Source organism: Abramis brama, assembly GCF_963993115.1.
Source record: "Abramis brama genome assembly, chromosome: 4".
Lineage (NCBI taxonomy): Eukaryota > Metazoa > Chordata > Actinopteri > Cypriniformes > Leuciscidae > Abramis > Abramis brama.
The window spans coordinates 4,543,609-4,568,786 of record NC_139966.1 but is presented as its reverse complement, the minus strand read 5'-3'; the positions used below and the strand labels follow the sequence as shown (position 1 = coordinate 4,568,786).

At 38.0% G+C, this 25,178-nt stretch overlaps 1 protein-coding gene across 3 annotated transcripts in view; it reads right to left on the bottom strand.

Moving 5' to 3' along the window:
* Positions 1 to 1,430: 1,430 nt before the first annotated feature.
* The window catches only part of LOC311081595 (uncharacterized protein), a 35,204-nt gene continuing 11,456 nt past the window's right edge, over positions 1,431 to 25,178 (bottom strand). The window contains exons 2-5 of one of the 3 annotated variants that reach the window (XM_084112143.1): positions 19,286 to 19,389; positions 13,716 to 13,772; positions 12,714 to 13,295; positions 1,431 to 5,550 (exon numbers count right to left, since the gene is read on the bottom strand). In XM_084112143.1, coding sequence (XP_083968269.1) covers positions 4,151 to 5,550; positions 12,714 to 13,295; positions 13,716 to 13,772; positions 19,286 to 19,307 — 2,061 coding nt within the window. In that variant the 5' untranslated portion in view covers positions 19,308 to 19,389 and the 3' untranslated portion in view covers positions 1,431 to 4,150. The remainder of the gene's footprint in view (positions 5,551 to 12,713; positions 13,296 to 13,715; positions 13,773 to 19,285; positions 19,390 to 25,178) is intronic. The other 2 variants (XM_084112144.1, XM_084112145.1) reach the window with 2 other exon arrangements.

The following is a 25,178-nucleotide window of genomic DNA, read 5'->3' as shown; positions in this document are numbered from 1 at the left end:
AGTTTTTCAATAAACTATTCTTCTGTGTCCTTTACGGGGTTGTTTGGAATTAATCGATACGATGAAGGTCTGCAAGGTGTTGCTATGTCCCTTGATGAAGCCGTAAATCAAGCATTCCAGAGGTTTGAAGCGTATTTGGTGAACATTAACCACACCATATGTGCTGCTGTCAGACAGGGTTCGTGGTATGCAGTGACTGATCCACATGCACGACTCTGTGATGGACAGTTTCAGCTCGTGGTAAGAGTGTAGTGGTTTACCATCCCAGCATAGACTCTGCTGATGCAGAAAGAGTGAGTAAAGGTGTAAACTCAGAAATGGCAAGTTGCAGTCACTCTTCGACTGATTTCATAAGCACAGATCAAATACTGGTGAATGAACCATGTACACAAGAGAACACAGGAATATCATCTGAATGCCCAAGCAATGAAAATGCAGCTGATGTTGAATTTATTTCACAAACTGACAGTGTTTCTTTTCAGTTTAATCCATTAACAGTACAGCAACAAAAAAGTATTTGCTTGAAGCTGAACATTGTACACGTTGTAAAAGAGAAGAGAATAATCCAAATGAGATTGTTGAAATGGCTAGATAAAATGAGTCCTGACTATTTATATCAACCTTTCTCCATGTTGTAGGTCTGGAAGAGGTGTCTGTGGAGGGGTCAGCTGCAGGGAAACGTCTCAGAGATCCTCAAGTAAAATTGATGAGGAGGGACTTGAGCTTGCGGTCTGTCGACATGGAGTTTTTCTCTGCGCTCTCAACATGTTCAGGGGAGAAATCTATGCTTATCCCCTCTACCTGCAGAACAAGCTGGCAAATAAGCCAATAAGCTTTTTTGCCATGGATGTAACCTGCGAGTGCTGGCCCTACCTCAACAAAGTGGCAAACAGCTGCCCGGAGCTCCAGCACCTTCTCAGCATGAAACCATTCCTCTCAGTGTTTCATGCCAAAGCCCATGATTTTAAATAATGCGAGGTAAGAAAACATTAGCATGTCATTGACTGTCCCTGAACACCTGCAAAGGTTGGCAGCTTTTAAGTATTTTCTTTAATAGGTTAAATGGAGTGGAGCCGGATTGACACTTGGGGAGGAGGTTGAGCAGTGTAACGCCTTCCTCTCTAGAATTGCTGTGACCACGAAGCACATGTCCAGAGCAGGTAAGGTAACCACACACTGCACTACTGAGATTGAAAGTGTTACAGGAAAAGTGTAGCCAGTGAGGGACATGTGGTACAACACAGATTAGGGTATTTTTTTTCTTTTTTGCATTATTTTCTTTTACATGATGATTATTGTTATTTTCTTATATTGTAAATACCTTCTATTGTTATATCAAACGAAAGATAATAAAGCAATTTACAGTTTAAATAAGCAAGTTTATCAACAGGGAAAAATAAATTGACAGTAAAGAAAGCAACGGGTTAAAATTAAACAAGAAAACAATTGTGTATTTTTAATGAAATCATATAAATGTACAATTAAAATGAATCATTTTAAAATAAAAAAAGGTTTCAGTTTGTCCGTCTGTTGTCTATAATGATGTTGTGTGTGTTTGGGTGCAGTGTCAGTGTCTGGTTTGTGTTTCCCTGGGTCACCACTAGAGGTCCTCTTTCCCCACGGTGTCATTCACTCTTACTACATTTCCCATCATCCTGTTCTGTCACTCATTGTATCATTGCACACAGCTGTTTCCAGTCACCTCATTACTATCTGTGTATATATACCCTGGTTGTTTCAGTGTTTGTCACGGAGTCCTTGTTTTATGTCACCACACTTCTGATGTCTGTATCTGCCCGGTACTTATTTGTTTCTTGTGTTTTGGATTGCCTTGTTGGATTTTTGACCTTTGCCTGGACTGGTTGTGAGTACGGATTACCCAAATAAATAACTGCACTTGGATCTGTCTTTCCCCGTGTGTGTGTATAGTGACAGAACAGGATGATGGGAAATGTAGTAAGAGTGAATGACACCGTGGGGAAAGAGGACCTCTAGTGGTGACCCAGGGAAACACAAACCAGACACTGTGACATGCAGTCCCTCAGATCTCAGTTCTCCATGTTCCCGTGTTTTCATCATTAACTCCACTCCTCGTCTCCGTCTCCTGCCTTTGCTCCTCGTTTCACAGAATGACTGAGGATAACATACACCAGAGCAACAGGCTAACAGCTGCGAACAATCAGGTCTAATCACGGGGAAAACTTCAGAGAACTACAAACACACCACAGGAACAGCAGAACATGAGAGTCCAGGACACATGCGACACGTTTCAGAACTGATTTAGAGTAGGAGAAATATCCCGACTGTTTATCATAACCATTATATATGCTACCACTTTATAATCAGGTTCATCAGTTAACATTAGTTAACTAACTTAGTTAAGATGAACTGAGAGTGAACAATACTTCTACAGCATTAATTAATAATAATTAATATTAATTTCAACATTTACTAATACATTATCAAAATGAAAGTACATATATGTGTGTGTTTTAAATGCATTCACTGATTTAATTAACTTTACTTTTTTCTTGTTCATGCAGAATGAATAACTAGAATCAATGAAAGTAAAATTACATCATCCCAAAACAGCAGTTTGATACTTTCTGATCATTTGTGATTTGTAACCCTAACCCTGACATGACATATTCATATTCAGCTCGTTCAATATAACATAAGTCAATTTTAGATGTATGATTTTCTCACAAGCTGTTCAGCAAAATAATACAGGTTTACATATACTGTACATCATGTTTAGAAGATGAAGACCCTTTAAACTACTGTATTTTTCAAAGTATTTCAAGTATAATAAAAATGCAGAGCATCTGAACACCAAGACAAATGTTTTAGTTTATAGTCGTAGTAATTGTAGATTAACGGTTAAAGTTTGACTTGATCACATAATTTTTTTAATCTTTTACCAGGCATGAAAACAGGTCAGGGGTAATAAAGGTGAGAAGGATGCGGCATATATACCCCCCCCCCCCCCCCCCCAAAAAAAAAAAAGTAATGAGTGAGTAACGCGTAAGAGTTAACACGAACAGATGAAATTCTCACTTATTAATAGAATTTAACTATACTCCACAGTGATGAACGCCCCCAAAACCCTGTAAGCTGCATTGGCATAGTATTACCAGTGTTTGTCACAGGATTTTTGGATCACTGTGATGAGTGGACCTTTACCACTCTAGGGGGGTTCGGGGGCATGCTCCCTCGTAAGAAAATTTTGTGATTTTTAATGTTAAATTCATCAATCTGGTGCAAATTAAACAAAGAAAATTTCAAAACTCCTTTAGTTACAGTGTCTGTCTACATTACTGCTACAATAATAGTTATAATATTAATCCCATGATAGTAATAGCCATATATTGTAAAACAAATGCACTGAAAAAGAGGAAACTTTCATAGTTTTGTACTAATTTCTATACTTGAAAGAGTATATTTCTATACTTCACATTAAAGATGTGATTGGGCTAGCCCAGTGGAAATCAAGAAAAGAACCAATGGGCCGCTGATCTACGTGTTTCATCGGGTTTAAGAGAAAAAAAAACTATTTACTACTACTATTTATCATGCATTAAAAATGCCCCAAACCAGTCGTCTGTATGATAATCTGAAACAAGGACTGGTGAGCCGTTGTCCTGCTTCACTTCACAGATGCTGAGTGAAAGGAGAATTATAGAATAAAAGGATACTCATTTATATGACACTTTATTCATCAGGAGAACAGCTCGTTCCGCGCGTCATACGTCGTCCTTTCAGTTTCGGTTTTCAATCGATCAAGTTTTTTTCACGTTCTCTCAATAAACCACCCCTTTCAATCCAATCGAAATTATTTGTAATAGAAGTTTTTAACGGGTTATGTACTTGTTATTAATGTTTTTATGAAATATCTCTAGTGAATGCATTATCATATCACCAATTATTTACCGCCATGCGAGCCATAAATAAAGCTTGGCGAGCCGCATGAGGCTCGCGAGCCGCGCAATGAAAAACACTGCACTAACTGTTGTTCCTGCTCGCTCAGCGCTCACGGCGCCCGCGCCCGCTCGCGATATCATCTCGCCCACTTCTATGTCAAAATTAAAAATAATGACATTGGCAACATCGCTGTCTGTATCTGACAGGACAGTTAACATTGTAAACTAACTTACCTCAGGCTTGCTTTCCGACGTGCGGTTGTCCATTTGTATTTCTGAGCAAAATGCACACTCCAGGCACACTTTCCTGGACACACCGTACACACTCCAGCTTTCATGACAATGCACTTATAATTATCACTGTTATTTGCACAAGTGCATGTGTCATGACATGTGATGTGACACTTCTGGCAGTTCATTACGAAGTAGCCAGATTTGCTTTCGGTCTGTTTTGGGACAGTTACTTCAAATTCATATTCATAATCCTTGTTTGCCTCCATCTCAGCCTTGTGTTGCTGCAGAGCAGCTCTTGTCTTCTTGATTTCATCCAGTTTCATCAGACCAGCATTGATTTGGGTCTGAAGGCCTTCCACAAGCACTTCTAGATGCTGTCGCTCTTTCAGGACTTCCCGTGTCAGAGACAAGCTCTTGGTTTCCATCTTTATAAGGGATGTGAAGAACTTTCTCATGCTAGAAAATCCCAGCTTCCAGAACATCTGATCAAAGTTGTCACAGTCAGACTCCTCGTCGTCTGCAGAAGTGTTATTGGTAGCAAACAGAGCAGAGTTGTTGAACTTGAAGTTAAGTGGCTCTCCAGACGCATTGGTAGAACAGGGAACCTCAGAGGCTTTGATGGCCTGGAGAACAGGAGGTGTTTTCCCATCTGCAAAGGTGACCATCATAAGGATGTTTTCAGCAATATCCTTCCCAAATATGGAAAGAATGGAGTCAAAGACGTATTTCTGTGTGTGCGTCAGACGGGCAAGTGAAGCCTGTACTACAAAACACACGGCATCAATGCAGTCGATCCCTCCGGGATGAGAAAAGAACTCCTGAATCTGCTTTGTGATTTTCTGGTCTTGTGAAATTCCTCTGGTATCACCGAAGCCTGGTGTGTCCACAATGGTCAGAGAATATGGGACCCGGAAACCATCCATGTGATTGATTTGATATGCCGTGATCTGCGAAGTCTGACTTTCAGCCTGGGATTTCTGCCCTTCATCTATCAGCACAAACCGGAAGTCATCTTCCCATTGCACTCCCAGGATGTAGTTGATCATGCTGTTAATCAGAGTGGTTTTTCCTGAACCTGTGGCTCCGATCATCATGATGGTCTTGTTCTCTTTAGTGATGTTCTTCCCAAACGTGCTTCTTCTGCAGAATCCATCACGGTTCTGCCACGCTTCAGATAGATGGAGTTTAAACATGGGCAGGTTTTCATTGCTTCCATGTGCTATTTTTCTGCTCCAGTTGTTCTTGATATAATGTGCAACACTCAAACTCTTTCCATCGCTGTGGTCTTTTCCCATGGTGCTGCTGCTTGTGTTTTCTCTTGATGTTTTCAGTGTGTCATTAACAGCAGACTGGCACAGTCTATTTGTCTTCTCCTGATCTGTTTCCACACGAGCTGCTTAAAGAAAAACAATACAATAGTGTGAACATCCGGTCATCAATACAGTATAATTACTCAGTGTTCACACTGTGTACGGCTGTACTGTATCTAGACTGAATCTGATGTCTTGTGTGAACAGCCTAATCTTTAAACATGCTGTCATGACATGTTTCAAATGCATGTTTGGATATTTAGCTGTTTTCCAAAAAATGCCAGACATTTTTAATTTGGAGATAATCTAAATCTTGAAGAGAAAATAAACAGATAATGTTAAATAATAATAAAGCTAGTGGGTGATTTTCTGGCTCCTTGCAGACCTTGATAATCCTATTACAATACAACTACAAACGTCCCAAGGAAATCCTACAGGAACTCCTGAGTTTTATGGAGATGGCCGTGGCTGAAGGGACACACTGCCCAGATACTGTTCACAGGGTTCATACAGATTCTGTCAAATGAAATTGCAGGACTTTAAGCACTACTTTTTTGAATTTCAAGGACTTCAATCAGCACTTATCAAACAATGTCTTTATTGTTTTACTCAAATTACATATATATGATATCTAATGTTTCACATCATAGAGATCAATCCATTGACCAGCGCTGTCAGGAATGGGAAATCACCTTATCCATTGAAATGATATTGAAACAGATTTTTTTCCTATGAAAATATGATTGACCTGAAGAATGAAAGTTGTATTATATATTTATCATATACTTAGTATCAAGCTCATAGCCATGTGAAATAGCTCTATATCTCAGACTGGCTGCAGTGTTAATTTAGCGTGAAACGATTGTAATCTTTCAACAACAACATTTTTTTAATTAGGGATGCACCGATACTACTTTTTGCAGAACGAGTCCGATACCCAATACTTTCATTTTTGGTGCTCATCGATACCAATACCGATACCTGAATTTTCACTGCATTTGTAATTTTTGATGCGTCTGAGAAAACGCATCAGAAAACGCAATTTTCTCACCTTGATGCGTCTGAGAAAATCAAAATATGCACCTCAGCTCTCAGAACGCGCTATGCTATCACAAGGGTCCAGAACATGGATTCCGTGTTCAATCTGTTTTTTATGGAGGAGATGATTGACCTCATTGTCAGCATGACTTGCGTCAACACATACATGTTTGTACAGTCATACAAACATGTATGAGACTATGCCTTGTGATGGCATAGCGCGTCGGCCCTGGAGTCACGCCTCTGGCAGGCTGAAGAAAGGGAGTTGTCTCCGCGTTAGTGGAAAACCACACTTCGCCGTTTCTCCCAATCCACCCAGATCCAGGATCCCCCGAATCCTCCTCGCCTTCAGTGGAAGCTAGAGAGGATGATGAGGGTGCCACATCCAAATCAGGATCTGACTCTCCTGAGTCTGTGGTGTCAGAGGGAGAAGACGATACATCTTGCAGCTCGCTGGAGGGGTCAGGCTGCATAATCATCTCTAAAACTTCACTACAAGTCAAGCCCTTTCTCATGTTGCTTGCTGCTCTTCTCACCATCAAATGAGCAGCAGGCTTGCATGCACGCATTTAAATCCACTTGCTTTGTTTAGTCTGCATTTCTCACCATCAAAAGGCAGCAGATGCATAAATACACTTACTTTGTTTTTGTTTACTCCATGTAGTTCTGAGAGCTAAGGTGCATGTTTTGATTTTCTCAGACGCATCAAGGTGAGTTCACACACACACACACAAACAAACACACACTTTATTATGCTATTATACTTCATATAAACTCCATATAACTCCATGTAAAAGCCAGAAACTAAGCTTTTTTTTGCACAGGCCTATCTAAAGGGTTAATGGTGCCACCTGGTTATCAACAGTCAAAATTACAAATTTTACTTCTTCCCAACAGGGAAAACCACCAACAATCAAAAATGCATGCTTATATGGTGTCATGGCTTTGCAATCAAAAAATGTGGTTATAATGGAAGTCAATGGGGCAAAAAACAGCCACGAACAGTAAATGAGGGAGAAAAAGTTAAAATCTGATGCTGCACAAAAACTAACAATGCATCAAAACCAATGTTGTTTCTAATCTTTGACATGTCCAAGACTGTGATAAAAGGTAAAAAAAAATCCAGTCCACAATCACATTTTATATTGAAAATGAGTAATTTTGTGTTTTTTTTCCCCCCAAATCAGTGACATCATTTACGAATTTTTAAAATCCTGAATTTTTTTTTAAACATTTAGTATTCTTGAGCAGGACTGAGGTTGATTAATAGATTTATGCAAAACATTTTGAAAAAAATATTTATCTGATACATTTTTACAGCAGTTTAAAGTAGTGGCTGTTTTCAGCCACAAACATAACGAAAGGTAGTCAATTTGAACAATGCACAAGGGTTAATTAAGCCAGCAGTCTGTTACTGTCACTGTTCATTCTATTGCTCTATCATATTTTATCTTTCATTTAATAGCCACAGCACATATTTAGAGCCGCTCCAGCAGGGCTCAGTGCTGAGGATCGGGTCAGTGGTTCAGATGATTAGATACCAGTGAAATATCAATTATTGAATCCAATTTTGATACAAAAACTACCAGCCTAATTAAAGGTTGTCTAAGCGATCCCGGGAGACGTTTCTTCTTGTTGACATTCGAATTATTGTCAAACAAAACGGAGGCTGGCTAGACCCTCCCTCCTCCTCATCCCGTCTCCTCCCTCCTCCCCTCCCTTCCGGCATAAAGGAAAGTCAAAATAGTCACTACAAAGTTAAGTTTTACTGATACTTCATTCAATGTGTAATGTCGCCAAGTTAGATAAATGCTTTTATATATTGCAGAACAGAATGCAGAAAAAGAGAAAAATTATCTTAAAATCGTTTTGCCACCTGAGGTTATAAATAGCTCCCATACAAGGACGTAATGATAGCAAGATAACGTTAGCTTCGCGTTTCCCAGTGAGCATAAACAACGGCGGCGTTGTAAACCAATTTAGTCAAAGTTGTCAATAGCCTAAATGAACATTCAAATTCACGACAAACCGTGGGTGAAAACAACCCTTAACTTACACAAATTGTCGCCCTACTGTGAATTTGCTTGATCATTTACAATAGAGATTGATCGCTGCTAGAAACATACATGTTGTATTCACCAAAGTTAACGCTGACTGCATAAATCTAGCTAATTACATCCTTGTGTTGGTTTGGCGAACATGAACGTCAGTTTAGAAAGAAAAGTGGATTTACCTGTTCTGCAAAAACAGAGCAACTGAATGTCGGATAGTAGCTAATCCCTTCTGCCGGCGGAGGTCTCGCCACATTTCAAAGGTTTTTCCGATGTAAATTCGGGACTTCGCGCGTTCCTTATCCTTGTCCCTCTTGCAAGTTGTCCTGTTCATCGGAACGTCATCTCTTTGGTCGTGTGTCGGCCATAATTCAAACTTCCCTCGTCATCTCTCTCCTCCACAAACCCACCTCATGTGCACGCGCACTAACCCCGCAAACGCGCAAACCCCACCCTCCAACACTTCTTGTCGGTTATTGGCTGGAGCTCTGTTTGTTATGTTTCGTGGTGCGGGTGAGCACAGTTTGTTTTTGTTGCCGTTTGTGGAGCCTGTGGTGTCTACAGAGACCGCGTTTTTTTACAGTGTGTTCAGGGGACAGGCAGCTAGCGGATAGTGAGGAGATGTTTGCTGTATGTGACAAAAAATGTTTTGGCCTGACATCGCTTAGACAACCTTTAATGTGAATTTAAAACATTATTAAACACAAGTAAGCAGTCAGTAACAAAATGAGAACAAATAATCAAATTACAAATAGGACAAATAAATACAATAGAACAAAGAAAAGCTACAAATAAAATAAACAGTGTTTAGAGTTTTTCGGGTAGATCTAACAGGTACAGCAATTTGAATAAAGTCATCAAATGTGAAAAAAATGCATATTCATTACTGTATAAATTATAGATAGATATTTTTGTAAAGTTGAAAAGGGTAGCCTATTTAGTCAAGAGCAGTGAGTAATTTATTTGTCCTTTGTTTGATTAACACTGAAACACAGCATCAGGTTTATTAGACTGCTGTCCCTTTAAGACCGAACGCACGGACTCCATCTGAACATGACTACAGTCACTTGAGATATAACCGACTTTGTTTACTGGGATACTCGCTAAGACAGACTTTTTTTACTTAATTTAGTGTGAATTCATCCGTTCAAGCACAAGACGTGAAAGAGAATTCAATTCAGTATTCGCGCGCTGTCTGAGACGCTGGTTTGGGGCAGGGCCGTGCACAGACATTTTAAGGGGCAGTGGCCTAAACCAAAAAAGGGGCACTATTTTGTTTTTTTGGGGGGGTTGCCAACAACAGAAAATTTGTGCATTTTAATGTTAAATTCATCAATCTGGTGCACTTTGAGAGTTCAAAATTAAAAGCTCCAACCCATATTCACTGTGCAAATTAAACAAAGAAATTCAAACCTCTTTTAGTTACAGTGTCTATTTACATTACACCTACTACATAATAATAGTTATAATATTAATCAAATGACAGTAATAGCCATATTTTGTAAAACAATAAAGGAAACTTTCATAATTAGTTTTGTACCAATTTCTATACTTGAAAGAGATAAGCACATGATCTTTTATTTTGACGGAAACTGCATCAAGCTTTTATTTTGGCGGAAAACATGGTTTACAAACGCCTCTCATTAAATTTCTAGTGAATTGCGGTAATCGTCAACTGTGCAGATGTGGAAATGATCTGTAACTGGGTTATGGGTTCCTCATGACATGGCCTAAGTGTTTTGAAAGTAGTTCTGCTTACCGCAGGCTCTACACTCTCTCATCTCTCTCCTGATCCTCCTCACTATCATCATCTGCCACAGGAGCTGATGAAGGTCAGAAAATATACACTACCATTCAAAAGTTTGGGGTCAATAAGATTTTTAATGTTTTTAAAATAAGTCTCTTCTGCTCACCAAGGCTGCATTTATTTGATTAAAAATCCAAACAAAAACAGTAATATTTTGAAATATTATTCCAATTTAAAACAGCTGTTTTCTTTGTGAATATACAGTAATGCTGTTCTTTTGAACTTTCTATTCAAAGAATTTTGAAAAAAAAATTGTACACAACTGTTTTCAACATTGATAATAATAATGAATGTTTCTTGATCATCAAATCATCATATTAAAATGATTTCTGAAGGATCATGTGACACTGAAGACTGGAGTAATGATGCTGAACATTCAGCTTTGATCACAGGAATAAATTACCATTTAAAATATATTAAAATAGAAAACAGTCATTTTAAATTGTCATAATATTTCACAATATTACTGTTTGTTTTTTATCAAATAATGCAGCCTTGGTGAGCAGAAGATATTTCTTTTAAAAACATTAAAAAATCTTACTGGCCCCAAACTTTTGAACGGTAGTGTATATATTGACACATTTTACAGTGTCTGCTTTAAGGGCCTGTTTCTATTTTTTCAAGCTGTTTTTCTGCACATTCCTTGCGTTTCTTCTCCATCTTGCTGACTATTTTGACAGATACACACTGACACTGCTGCACGCTCGCTCACTCGTTTAAAGCTGTGATTGGCCCAGCCCAGTGTCAATCAAGAAAAGAACCAATAGGCCGCTGATCTACGCGTTTCATGGACTGGTCTGTCAGAAGAAGAAAAAAAAAAACCTAACGCTGACTTTTTCTGACCAGTGCATTACACCGGCACAAACCCAGCGCCACCAATTAAGCAAAGCAAAACGAATGGGCCGCCGATGTACAATTTTTATGGGCCGTTAAAAAGAAAAAATAATAGGCCTAATAATAAAAATAATGTATGAGTAGGCTATCAGATGTATCGGCCCAAAAAGCACGTCGGCCCACCGGGAAAGTGCCCGGTATGCCTGATGGCCAGTCCATCCCTGGTTGATATAAATCAAAGAAAGAGCCAGAAGACCAAGAGCAAAAAATTACCGACATAAATACAACAAAAACAAATGACTAATTTCGCAGATTCAACCACTGTTTTGCATAGCCTACCTGTTAATGCGACAGCTTTCGTGAACTGTCCTATACTGCGAGTGATGCTGCGGAGCGAGCGGGAAAACGTGGAGCGGATTGGCGGAATCAGTGGAATGCTTTGAGCGGAGCGGTGGGGGTAGGGAAGAGGGGCACCTCAGTCGATGAGGGCAGAGGGGCAGTGGCTCTAGCCACCGGGCCACCCCCCTGTGCACGGCCCTGGTTTGGGGGGCGCGTGCTTCGGATGTTTGTGTTTGCAGATTAAACTTCTTGACCTGCACACGTCCTGTAATAATATAGGGAACCACTCGTTATACATAAATCAGGTAATAGTTAATGTTTTACTTTACTTACATATATGATTTAGTTTTAATCCAAATAACACAGGGTTCACCAATCTTGGTCCTGGAGGGCTGCTGTCCTGCAGAGTTTAGCTCCAACCCCAATTAAACACACCTGAACCAGCTAATCAAGGTCTCACTAGGCATACTAGAAACTTTCAAACAGGTGTGTTGGAGCTGGTTGGAGCTAAACTCTGCAGGACAGCGGCCCTCCAGGACCGAGATTGGTGAACCCTGAAATAACACGTGCTGAGTGAACGATCAGCAATTAAGAGCATTCAACAGAAGTTCTCTCTCTCTCTCTCTCTCTCTCTCTCTCTCTTTCTTTCTTTCTTTCTCTCTCTCTCTCTCTCTCTCTCTCTCTCTTTCTTTCTTTCTCTCTCTCTCTCTCTCTCTCTCTCTCTCTCTCTCTCTCTCTCTCTCTCTCTCTCTCTCTCTCTCTCTCTCTCTCGTCAGTTAACGTTAATAATAAGCTACATGCCTAGTTTTATTTTCTTTGCCATCGACATATGACTGAACTACAAACTTTCCACTGATGTCTGTTTAAAGGGATGTGCCGTGTTGATTTAACAGAGGATTTCGATCCGTCTATCCACAACATCCTAGCAACACCGTAGTAACCATCTTACAAAGTTCATTTATCTGTCTGAGAGACAACAATATGAAGGAGTACTTCAGGCTTTCATAAAAGCCAACAAAAAAGTTTGTCTTAACTTTTTTTATCAAGTTTAACACAGCCAACAGGAGTGTCTACATGCACACCAATATGCTGAAATGTTGATGCAACATGTGATTGCAGCATAAAGAGTTTTTTTTTTACAAATAAAGATAACATTTACTGAGATATTGTGTTGACTCACCTCTTTCTGTGGCTTCTGTAGCGAAATATAAATCTTCATATCTGTTACAAATCAAGTAACGTCCATCACTGCCTTGAACAGTTTCCTGCAATGTCGCTATGAGGTCGGCAGGAGTGCTGTTAGTCCCCAGTCTGTAGTGTCTGTTAAAACACTTATTGATGATTTCCTTTATGACGTCATTGACTTCGGTCGGCTCTGCCCCGTCAGGCTCTTGTGTCGTGAGCACCAGAGTGTGTTCAAACACACTGTCAGAGAAACAGTTGAGCACCATCTCTATGCACCCTTTCTCTTCTCTCGAACACTCATCGGATTTGAGGACCAGAGCGATCACATGAGGTCCCGGTGCAGACAGAGACACACACTCCTTCACTCCCTGTGTGATGTGACGTAGTGAGAGATCGGAGCTGAGCAGGAGAGGAGTGTTGATGACCGTCATGTGTTTTCCTCTGACTCTCTCACTGTACGGCTTTACATCAGCTGGAGGAGATTCACTGTCAAACGCTGCTCTTCCTAAGATGAAGTTTCCCACTCGGCTGTTTTCTGATACACTCCTACCCAGAAGAACAATCCTCAGATCACTCACTGAAACACACAACACACACATGACGTTACAGTGTGTCTCTTCTCGAGAACCTCTAGGAACCCTTTACTCAGTTCAATTCACATTTATTTGTATAGCGCTTTTCACAATACACATCATTTCAAAGCAGCTTTACAGAAAGTGCATGAGTCCACATTACAATCTAGAGTGAAAGTTATGCATTTCAGAAATGTACATCTACAAAGTCACAGTTTGCTAAAAATGTATTAATATAAACAACGTAATAATTAAATGCATAAACAATGAGCTCATTGAAGTAATGAATACTAGTTTGTTAACAAATGATTATGACATTTATAAAATATAGCTAAATAAAATACAATATATATGTAAAATATAGCCTTCAGGTCCCTCAAATACCCTGTATGGTGTCTCTGTGTATCTATAAAGACTAGACTTACTCTCAGGAGGAATACTTTTGCTGTTTCTTCTACTGGTAGGACGAACACGGACCACACCTGCAGAAAAAAAACATTTCAATTATATTTGATACTTACAGCACAGTAATTCTACACCTCAGTTTTACTAAATAAATAAATAAATAAATACTGGCAAACAAACAACAAAGCTTTCTTTCTAGACGCTTTCTTTATTCAATTCTCAACATGATCAGAATTATCGAACACAACAACAGAATTGTAATTTCAATTATTAGTGAATTTAAGTGTTTGATTTTGGTGATTATTCTCTGTTGATTTATTCTGAAGATTAATCATGACATCTTTATTTATGAAGTGTTTCATACAATATACACTCAAAGGCCACTTTATTAGGTACATCAGAGGGTTGTTCCATAAAACAAGATTAGAATACAAGCCAAGCTTATTTTGGTTAGTCAGACTTATTGTCGGTGGATTCTGTTTCATAAAGCAAACTTAAAATAGTTCAAACTCAGTTACCCTGGCAACGTATGCTGGGAAACTAGCCTGGTCCAGGGCAGGCTAACTGTCAGGCTAAGCCTCAGCTGTTACACAGATCCTCTAACACTGACCGACAAGAACACAATATTACCACTGACACTCTCTCATACCATTATTGGACTTTATTAACCACTATTAGTCCAAAAATAAATACACAGTATACAGAAAATCAACTTAAATAAGGCTACAATGATAAATTAGACAATATGTGTATGTATATATATATATATATATATATATATACTACAGGTTTTCTTTTTTTACTGGCTGAATGTTTTCTGCCCAAGATTTAATTAGATTGTTTTAAAGATTTATGAATACATTTCTCTCTGGTTTTGTTTGGCAGCTGTAATACATGTTTATGATTAGAAGAACATTAGAACACAATCTAAAAAAAAGCTTTTTAAAGCAGAAGTTAAAATCACAAAATTAAAAATAAATAATTACAAAAGCACAGTATAAATTTTAACTGGTAAGATGAATCTGAGCTTAGTAATTGACAGTATATTAGCCTACATTTGATTTACCCCATTAAAATAGTCCCAATAGTATTTTAGCGCATATATATATATATATATAATATATATATATATCCCCCAATAAATATTCATTTATTATTTATTTTTCCTTCTACTTTTTTTTCTTTTGTGATAATACCCACCAACACATAGCCTAAAAAACACATGATTAGAACAATAACCAAAAAGTAGTTAGACACTTTTAGATATGATTTAAGGGGGAAAAGACAAAAAACAATAAATAGATATTAATACAAATGTAACATTCACATATTTATATCAAACTCTTATAATGACACATAATTCCTAATAGTTATTCAAGTAATATTATTTGAATATCAAATATTCAATATTAAATAAGTCAATAAATAAAATAACAAATAACTAGAAATAAAAGGGAGGGAGGGTTATATAAAAATGTAGTTAATGTAGGCTAATATATATTCCTTTATTTTATGGAATAATCTTTGATTTTAGAGTTGCACATATCGTTTCAAAATGTATACATTTGCTCTTAATTTCATGTTATCCTCTCCATAATGTACTTTAGAAACTAAATCTACTCATTTAAAACTGGGGATTCCTGCTTTCTCCAAAACAAATATTGCATTAAAAGCTGTAATTCTCAGCATTCTAAATAAGTATACATCATCTTTATTAAGTAGCAGGTCCTATACCCAAAACTATATTTTGTATCTTTATATATTTAGTTTCTTAAAATAATCTTCCCTGAATTATAGGCTACTTCTGTTCACTGAAGTACTTCTGTTCGCTAGAAATTCACTGCAACTTATCCAACATCCTAAAGATAAATTATTATAATTAGAAGATATTTCTAGTGTTATAAAATATCGCGTATTAATTTTCCAAGCAAAATTTATATTTTAGTCAGAATTATGCGCTCCTATTTGGCGCTCCAGCAGCGCTCGTTCAATATGAAGATTAGCAGTAAAATGGATACATTTGCACGACTTTCTAACATTTACAGATGGAGAATATAACAGTAAAATGTAAGTTTTACACTGAGGGGAAAAAAAACAGCACAAAATATACGCTGTTTGATGGTGGATCGATTTGATCCACGATCGACCTCTAGGGCTGCTTCAGAAACGCGTGCACACGCAATTATCTAGACTAGATAAACCTGGATCAAATTAGTGAGATTGCGTGAACTTCAATTACCTTTTATGGAACCACTTTAGCCCCAACTTATTTGTTAGGCTCATTCAAGTCCGGTTTTGGAGTTTAATCCCCGCTTTTCTAAGCGTCTTTTATGGAACAACCCTCTGTTCAACTGCTTGTTCACGCAAACATCGGCTGCGTCTGAAAACTTAAGGCAGGCATAAAATGTGTGATTTCTGTGTGATTTCAGCAAAGTTACCAACTCACACTGTACGAGTAGATCTTATGTGATGTAAAGCCAAAGCTCATGTTTTATGTGCTCACACTGTACGGTCCGATCATCGAGCTGCGACTTCACTGCTCACTCTATACGTGTGAAATATGTGCGATAAACCACCGTGCCAATATAACAGACCATGATATTGTGTATCAAGAGATAGCGACAATTAGCTATTGATATCAAGAGGATTTAGCATTTTTTAATTTATGCATTAAATTATTATTATTATTATTAGTGCAGGCCTATTTTTATTATTACATTTATATTACCTCACAATAATTTCATAGAGCATTACAGCATAACCGACGCGCTGTGAGGATAATAAAAGATTAGATAGATCAGTTTACTCCTTATTAAAAATGATTTAAAAACATTTAGGTCTATTACACAATGAATTATAGGCCTATAATTACAATTATTAACAGTCTATAATATTTCTGAACACTACAATAATCAGTAATCAATGAAAATTAAGAGCAGTTTTATTTAGAAAATAAATTGCTTGTCATAAAATACTTTATTTTATTTTTTTAATTTAGTATGTATATGGGTACACAAGATAAATATTAAGAAAATAAATGAATATAGCCTACTGTCATCTGTCAGCTGCATCCTACTGTCAGCTGGAGAACAATAATGTCACGTAACATACACTTTTACCGCCTTTCAGTGTCCACAAACTCGATAGTCGGCTAGAAAAATTACTTTAGAGAGGAGCATTTTGAAGGAAGAGCACGTTCACGTGTTACACACACTGTAAAACCTAACAGTAATATTAACTAAATACAATTGAGTTCACAGCACTCAAATATTACCGAAACTTGAATGACTGAAACAGAACTCAAACTGAATGAGTTATAGAACATTTCTAGATCCCAGAATGATAATTGTATAATTAAGTGATTAATTAAGTGATGATTGAGCATTAGTGATGAGCACCTGCTGTTAACAAGCAGAATCACTGAAGGAAAGAGAAACACAAGAACTACAACTGAATTCCAGCCACAGCAAAATCAACTGGAGATAAAAGAAGACATTAAATATCTCAAGATCTCAGCAGAGGAGGATTAAACAACTCCACGAACAGCATTACCAGCTTCACTTATTACTAACCAGACTGACTTTATTACTGCCATTCGTCTACAGAAGTTCTTATTAGAATTAACAAAGGTTTAGAAGTTGATGATTTGAGTTTCATTTAAGGTCACCATGATGGAGATCAGCGTTTGCTTTAGTTGAGCTCTTGACCCTTGACTTTTGCACTTAAGATTTTCTTTGGCTGCTGTAATTGAGTGTTTATAAAACATATTTGTTATGGCACAAAAGGCAAGGAGAAGTCTGATCGGGTGTTGATGGTGAAGGACTGATGATGACAATCATCATTTAGTGACTTGATTCACTGATTTCATTCAGAGTCTGATCTCTGATTAAAAGGGCAACATATTAGTTTCACTCAAAACTGTGATTCTACAGCATAAGAGCTAGCCATGTTGAGACATCAGATAATATGAAGGATTTTACAAATAGTTGTGCACAAAAAGGTATTGCATTACTAAGACTCACACAGACATCAAGAATCAGCATATGAATCTCAACAATGGTGACCATTAAAAATGATTCATGCTGCAATGCATGCTGGGTACTAGCATAATACAAAACTTATCCATGGCTTCCAGCATGCATTGTGGCATAAATCATTTTTTAATGGTCACCATTGTTGAGATTCATATGCTGATTTTTGATTACTGTGTAAGTCAGCATGATACCATAGAGGTTTTTAAAATCTGATTGTCACAACAATGGGTCTTACAGCAGAATCAGTTCTATTATAATGATTAATACAAGTAACACATCATCTGTCTATGTATGTGCCATAACAAATGTGTTTTATAAACACTCAGTTACAGCAGCCAAAGGAAAAACTGGTGTTGTAAAGTCAAGGGTCAAGAGCCCAACTAAAGCAAACATGGATAACTATCATGGTGTCTTTAAATGAAACTCAATAAATCATTAGCATCTAACCCTCTGTTCATTCTCAATAACAACTTCTGTAGACGCATGACAAAAGTCAAACTGTTTAGCAATAAGTGAAGCTGGTAATGCTGTTTGTGTAGTGGTTTAATCCTCCTCTGCTGAGATCTTTAGAGATTTAAACATCTTTTATCTTGAGTTGGTTTCATCTAAGGCTGTGGCTGGAAGTCAGTTGTAGTTCTTGTTTCTCTTTCCTTCATTGATTCTGCTCGTTAACAGCAGGTGTTAATCACTAATGCTCAATAATCACTTAATTAATCACTTAATTTATTGACTGCAATGTATATCTATACTTTTAGTAAACTCAACTGAAATAAGTTCAGAGTACTCATAACTATTGTTTTTTATAAACTTAATTGAATTGAGGCAATCGGTGTCCTCAAATGTAATAAGTTAGCTTAACTTATTGAATTTGACTTTGTATTATTGTTTTAGTGGATTCGATTAAAATAAGTTCAGAGTACTCATAACTATTGTTTTTTATAAACTTAATTGAATTAAGGCAATCGGTTTCCTCAGATGAAATGAGTTAGCTTAACTTGTTGGGTTTTACAGTGCATCAGACTAGCATGGTCAAGTTCATGTGCGCATTCGCCTCCTTTTGTGCAGATGTAAGTTGCAAGATTACATTTATGTTGTCTATATCTGATTAATTTCAAATATAAGACGCGTTAGGTTTAGTTTAATAACCAGCGGGAAAAACGCTGCAGTTAACCGACCATTCATTCACTTTGCAGTTTAAGCTCAAATGCAATGTCCGACATTACGGACGGTTTGAAAGTGAAACTAAAATGCGCACGTCTGCACTGGCATTCATAACGGTGCGCGTCCACAGAGAGTGAGTGTTTTCAGATCACTCCTATGGTAGGAATTCATTGAAAACGCTTGCTCTGCACCATAATGAATGCCCCTGCAGACATGCACATTTTAGTTTCACTTTCAAATTAGTGATTTAAAAGCCCCCGCTGGTGATAACGGTATTACAGGTGCTGTCACACTTTGATTAACTGGTGGGAAAATTTTCTCACCGTCACATCCCTAGTATACTGTATATGTAGTATATATATGTAGCTATGTGTCTTGCTGTGTGTATATCTCACCTTTGCTCTCTCTGCTGGACATGATGATATTCAGTTTCTCATCTGTCTCATTCTTTAATCTTCAGTTGATCATCTTCTCTGACTCCTGAGATCTGTTCCTTTTCCTTTGGGAGATTAAATTGATTTTTCACCTTTTTTTTTCCATGCCATTTTAAAATGCATAAATACATTGGCATTATTTTGATGCCAAAACCCTTTCTTTTTAAAAAAAATAAATTAAAAAATAAATAAATATAAATCACACTACAGAGAGTAAAATGCAACAATGTTGATAATTAGCCTAAGTGTTAAGATTCACTGAAGGAAAGAGGAACAACAAGAACAGAAAAAGAGAAAAGACGAGCAGAAACACAAGAACTACAAATGACTTAAGGCTGGAATGCATTTCACAAGGTTTGCCCTGATTTATGTTACTCAGAGTCTGACTGTTTGGCGTGTCAAAAATGTTACATTCAGCTGTTGCAAATTCCTTGAATCAAGTTAATTATTTACCAGGAAAGGAGTGGTTCTGTAAGGACTGATTTTTCCTGCTAAAACCAATCTCACCCTGCAATAAAGCCATAAAACGCACCCTGGACAGCAGATAGCACAGACAGAGCACAGAACAGACCTGCATTATTGAGTGTAAAAGCACTTTTATAATATAAAAGTAATAGCGGAATAGCACTTTTGGGAGTACTTTGACTCGGCGCAGTAAAAAGTCATCCCGGATCCTCTTCCTCTCACTTCTGTCAATAGTGGAAAGAGGATCAGGCGTGACTTTTTACTGCGCCGAGTCGAAGTACTCCCAAAAGTGCTATTCCGCCATACATTATAGTTATCCTTTTTAACCCGCTTAGAAAAGCGCCACGTTTTATTTTGTGTCACCATCAGTGATGCGCGGGTCAATGTATAAACAAACCGCACCCGACCGACGTTTTCAACTAACCCGCCCGCAACTCGGACCGCAAAAAAACGAAAAAGAAAATATTGTCATACCTGCAAACTCCTCACACTAAAAAAGGTGACGGGGGGGACTAACTTTTTTTTTTTTATACATGCCATGGGATTAATCAATGCATGCTGATGAATGATATATAATAATAATAATTAATCTGCATACCCTAGTTTTGCACTGATGTAACAAGACTGACAGTGACACAATAAGACCTCATGTTAGCAAAATGTTTTAATCTTTTAACTCTTAAAAAAAACTCTTTAAAAAACATGTATGTTCTTTAATGTTTGATTATAATTTTACTGTCTTCACATAGGGATGGGATTTGATAAAATTTTATCAATAATAATGGCACTGACGATTCTGATTATTGATCCAATTCTTTAACGATTCTCTTATCGATTCTTGATAGCACTGTGTGGAAAAATGTAGTCATATGCTTTTAAAAAAAAAACAAGTGGTTTTATTTATTTTAAAGTTTAAGCTTGAGTTAGCAAACTGTACTTTTTATTTAATTTATGTAATAAATAGAACCTTATTGTAAAGTGTTACTGATTAGTTATACACCGATTCAGACGTCTCCTGAGTTCACTGTTGGAAAGATCAGTTGTTTTAACTGAATTTAAATGAGTTTAAATGAATCGGTTCAAAGGAGTCATTAGTTCGCGAATTGGACGTGTTGTGCGCGTTGTGTGATTATCCCAGCAGTTAGGACATGGACATCCAAGATTTGTGTCAACATAGAAAACATTTCATCACTGTATAGTTTTATTTTGTTTAATTAAAGTGTTGTTTTATGTCAGCTGAATGTCCGGAACGCTTTTCAGAGAAGATAAGGAAACTTATTTAGCACAATTCACACCCAGCAGTATAATTCAGGGAAAAAAAATCTCCGAATGCTCCACACGAAACTTTGGTCTTCCGACCTTTTACCACCGAGTCGATTTATTTTGATTAATATGTGCGAGGGAGAGAGAGCAACACAGCGCCTAGTTTGGAGACGGTGAAGTCGTTTACACAGAGAGTGCGCGCGCGCGACCGGCTCTCTCTCACTCTCTCTCTCTGTACTGGTCGTTCTTTTAGTTAAAACATGCGCCCTGTCACAAACGCAGCCGTTCATCTACATTACTCACCGATCAAATAAGACTTTGGCGGGACAAAAATTCACTTTGGCGGGCGCTAAAACAAGTTCAATGCAGCAGTGGCGGCGCCAGGGGGGAGCTAGGTGGTGCTGTAGCTCCCCCTATAATAGCCATAGCACCTGCCCAGCACCCCCAAGAAATGTCTGTAATATATTATTTTTGTATTTTAATTTCATGTTTGAATAGTCTTTTTCATGTTGTTAAAAATAGGAATTAAATACTAATTTAAAAATCGCAGGCGGATGCGCGCGGGGCGGGCGGATGCGCGCGGGCGCCGTGAGCGCTGAGCGAGCAGGAATGAGTAACGTTAGTGAGTTGTCGTCAAAAAAGATGGATAAAGCAAAAAAGCTGTCGGGGACTAAAAATAGAAAAAGAAAGAGGGAAAAGGAGATGGCATGTCAATTGTTGCAACAGCAGCTACTGTAAATAAGTGGATGGTGAAAGGCAACAGGTAGGATTTAAAGTGTGACGTCCAGGCATAGACTGGCTATCGGGACTACCGGGAGATTCCCGGTGGGCCGACGTGCTTTTTGGTCCGATACATCTCATACTTTTTTTTTTTTTTTTTGTCTTAACGGCCCATAAAACTCGTACATCGGCGGCCCATTCGTTTTGTGTTGCTTAATTGTGTAAAGTGCCGATGTAATGCATTGATCAAAAAAAGTCAGCGTTCGTTTTTTTCTGACACCCCATGAAACACGTAGATCAGCGGCCCATTGGTTCTTTTCTTGATTGACACTGGGCTGGCCCAATCACATCTTAAATATGAAGTATAGAAAAATATACTCTTTCAAGTATAGAAATTAGTACAAAACTAATAATGAAAGTTTATTTTATTTTTCAGTGCATTTGTTTTACAATATATGGCTATTAGGCTACTATCATGGGATTAATATTATAACTATTATTATGTAGTAGTGTAATGTAGACTGACACTAACTAAAAGAGGTTTGAACTTTTCTGTTTAATTTGCACACTGAATATGGGTTGGGGCTTTTAATTTAACTCTCAAAGTGCACCAGATTGATGATGGCCAAAATTGTTGCTGCATACCCCTCTGACACTGGGGAGTTGCGCCCCTGTCTATAGCCCTTTCATTATATATATACAGTATATGCTTATAGTCGTGGAACGAGTATTGTTAATGCGGGCGTGTACGCATGTGTACCAAGGGTGGTCCGATGCGACCTTCATAATGAAATGCCCCAAAATTCAAAGCACCTTCTCTTAAGTGTTGAGCATCCCCATAGCACCTGCAACAGAAAATCTCTGGAGCCGCCACTGCAATGCAGGAAAATTCATGCGTGAGTTTCCATTAGACTCGCACGGTAGCCAGGCAAATGGCGAGCTCAGCTGTTGTTGACGCTGTGTGTGCTTCAAGATTATGACGCAAGTGCTAAGATTCCAATTGGCCAAGAGAAATGTAAATTATAAGAATTATCCAATAATGTTTCGCAATTCTAGACTGCATGGCAGTTTACTGTGAGAAACAATACCCCCCCCCCCCCCCCCCCCCCAAAAAAAAAAAACTCGCCGGTTCTACGCGATTCACGTAAATGACCCAATTGACCAAGAAAACGGCGATTGTCGCCGAAAAGCGACAAGTTTGCAGGTATGTATTGTACCCGACCCGCTTCCTGACCCGCATTTTTTTAAAAGTAGCTATAATGCTCATCGTAGCGTCTTAATATAACTTAATATTCTAATTTTGTCAAGAATTATAAAAAATCGTCAATATAAGCTCATAATTTGTACTAAAATAGTCTAAATGTTTAGTTTTAAAAACAATTTTAAAAAGCTGGCTATGTCTATTTTGATGTTTCTGCGCAAGTTCAGCAGACAGTGAGGGTTCGGGTTTGTTCCGATCAGAGCTCGTGAGCGGAGAGCGCATTTCTGAATATTCCGCTCCGCTCACGGTCGCTCGCCCAACCCAGATGGCCTGCTGGTATGAATATGTGGAATAAGGGCTGCCTCCGACTAATTTTTTTCTAGTCGACTAGTTGTTCATTTAAGCCATTCGTGGACATATCGCCCCTTTATAAAATTAATTACTTAAATAGGCTAGCCTATAAGCGTAATGACCGCACGCATAAAGCTTGCCACAAAGAACCGGTTAAAGTAATGATTATGAATGTGTCTAAATTAGCAAGGAGACATTTAATTGTTTAGTAATAAACTGGTGTTTTCTGTGTCGCTGCAAAGATGAAGTTGACAATGCGGAGATTGCGGACTCGCCATGAACGCCAGAGAGAAATGCACATTTCATATGGATTTTAGCCTACATAATCAGAGAGTAGGCTAGCCTATTTATTTTGGTTTGAATATTTTCGTTTAAAAGTAGACATTTCAAGCTTTCTGTAATATATAGCCTATATTTATCAAATCTGTGAGGCACAAGCTGAGTTTCGGCGCCCTCCAGTTCACATGCAGTGATCGTACCGGCGCCTTATTTTGTCTGCTATATATTTGCTTATTTAATAAATACAGGCAATTGATTGATAAAACATTGTTAAGAAAATTAAGATACAATTTATACAAAACGAAAATCTTTTAAAAAGAGTTTTCTATAAAACAAAACTTAATGAAGTCGTCAAAATCATGTTTTACCAAAAACAGCGCCGTTGCTAGGAGGGCGCCAGCGCCTCTGCCTCTCAGCGCCTCTGCTTCGCGAGTGGATGATAGCCCTGAAGACGCCTAGCAATGATATACCTTTAGTGGTAGTACACCTTTAGTTAAGTTATCGCAGCGCGCTAAGAGACAATGTTATCGGAAAATGCAGCCCAGGTATACATAATGGAGATTCCAAAGCGCTCTTCTTTGGTCAGAACCATGGAGAGCGATCGCGGATTTACTTTAACAATGCAACACAATTTTTAAAGAGCATCAAGCTATTAAAATCTATATTATGTATACGCACAGCTAATATAACAGTAGGCTATATTAGTCAATTTTTTTTTTATTAGGTTAAGCAGTGATTGGATAACGTTTTTAAATTTTTTTTAATTTAACGTTTTTAATTTAAGGCCCACCCACAATTGGTCTGGCTTATCCAAAACTGGAATCCTGGCGCCGTGCCTGGTTGGTCGTGCCAGTTTTGTGGTTATCAAATGTGTAAATAGCATCGCAAGAAGTAGCCTACACATGACAAAGCCAGCACTTTGGTCATCATCTTTCATTATTTCGGCAAATGTCTCCCACACTTTGCTCTTTTGTGTATTTGCGGAGCTTCCACTCCCCAGTCTTCACCTTTTCTCTTGCCGCCTCCATCTCTACCTGCAGACTGAGCTCGTGCGTCATCTTCGCGCCAGTTATTCAGCCAATAAAGTGTAAATTAAATTTAAAACGTATTCATAGAAAATTGTGTCTAGAACTATATAAATTACAAAGGTTTAATTGGCATCTTTATTTCAAACGACCCGACCGACCGCGACCCGAATATCATTAAAAATATTTTTGGATGACTCGTAACCGCAGGCACCCGCTCATTTCGGATCAACCCGCGCATCACTGGTCACCATACTTGGTCGTATAACTACTCGTGTAACTGATTTTAAATAGGGAAAACGTTGATGTGTTTGGTCACTTCTAAATTCATTGCTGCTAGATACCACTGAATATACTGGGCTAAGCTAAGTACTATAAGAGTGTCACCGCGTGCTAGAGCGATTAAGTGCACACACTGAGATGAGAGAGGTATGCATCAACTCGTCTTAGTTAAGGGAATAACATAGTTAAATATGAAAAAACGGTGGAGTATCCCTTTAATTTCATTGCAGTCATTGATTTAATGAGAAAGATTGAACACTTGGGAGAA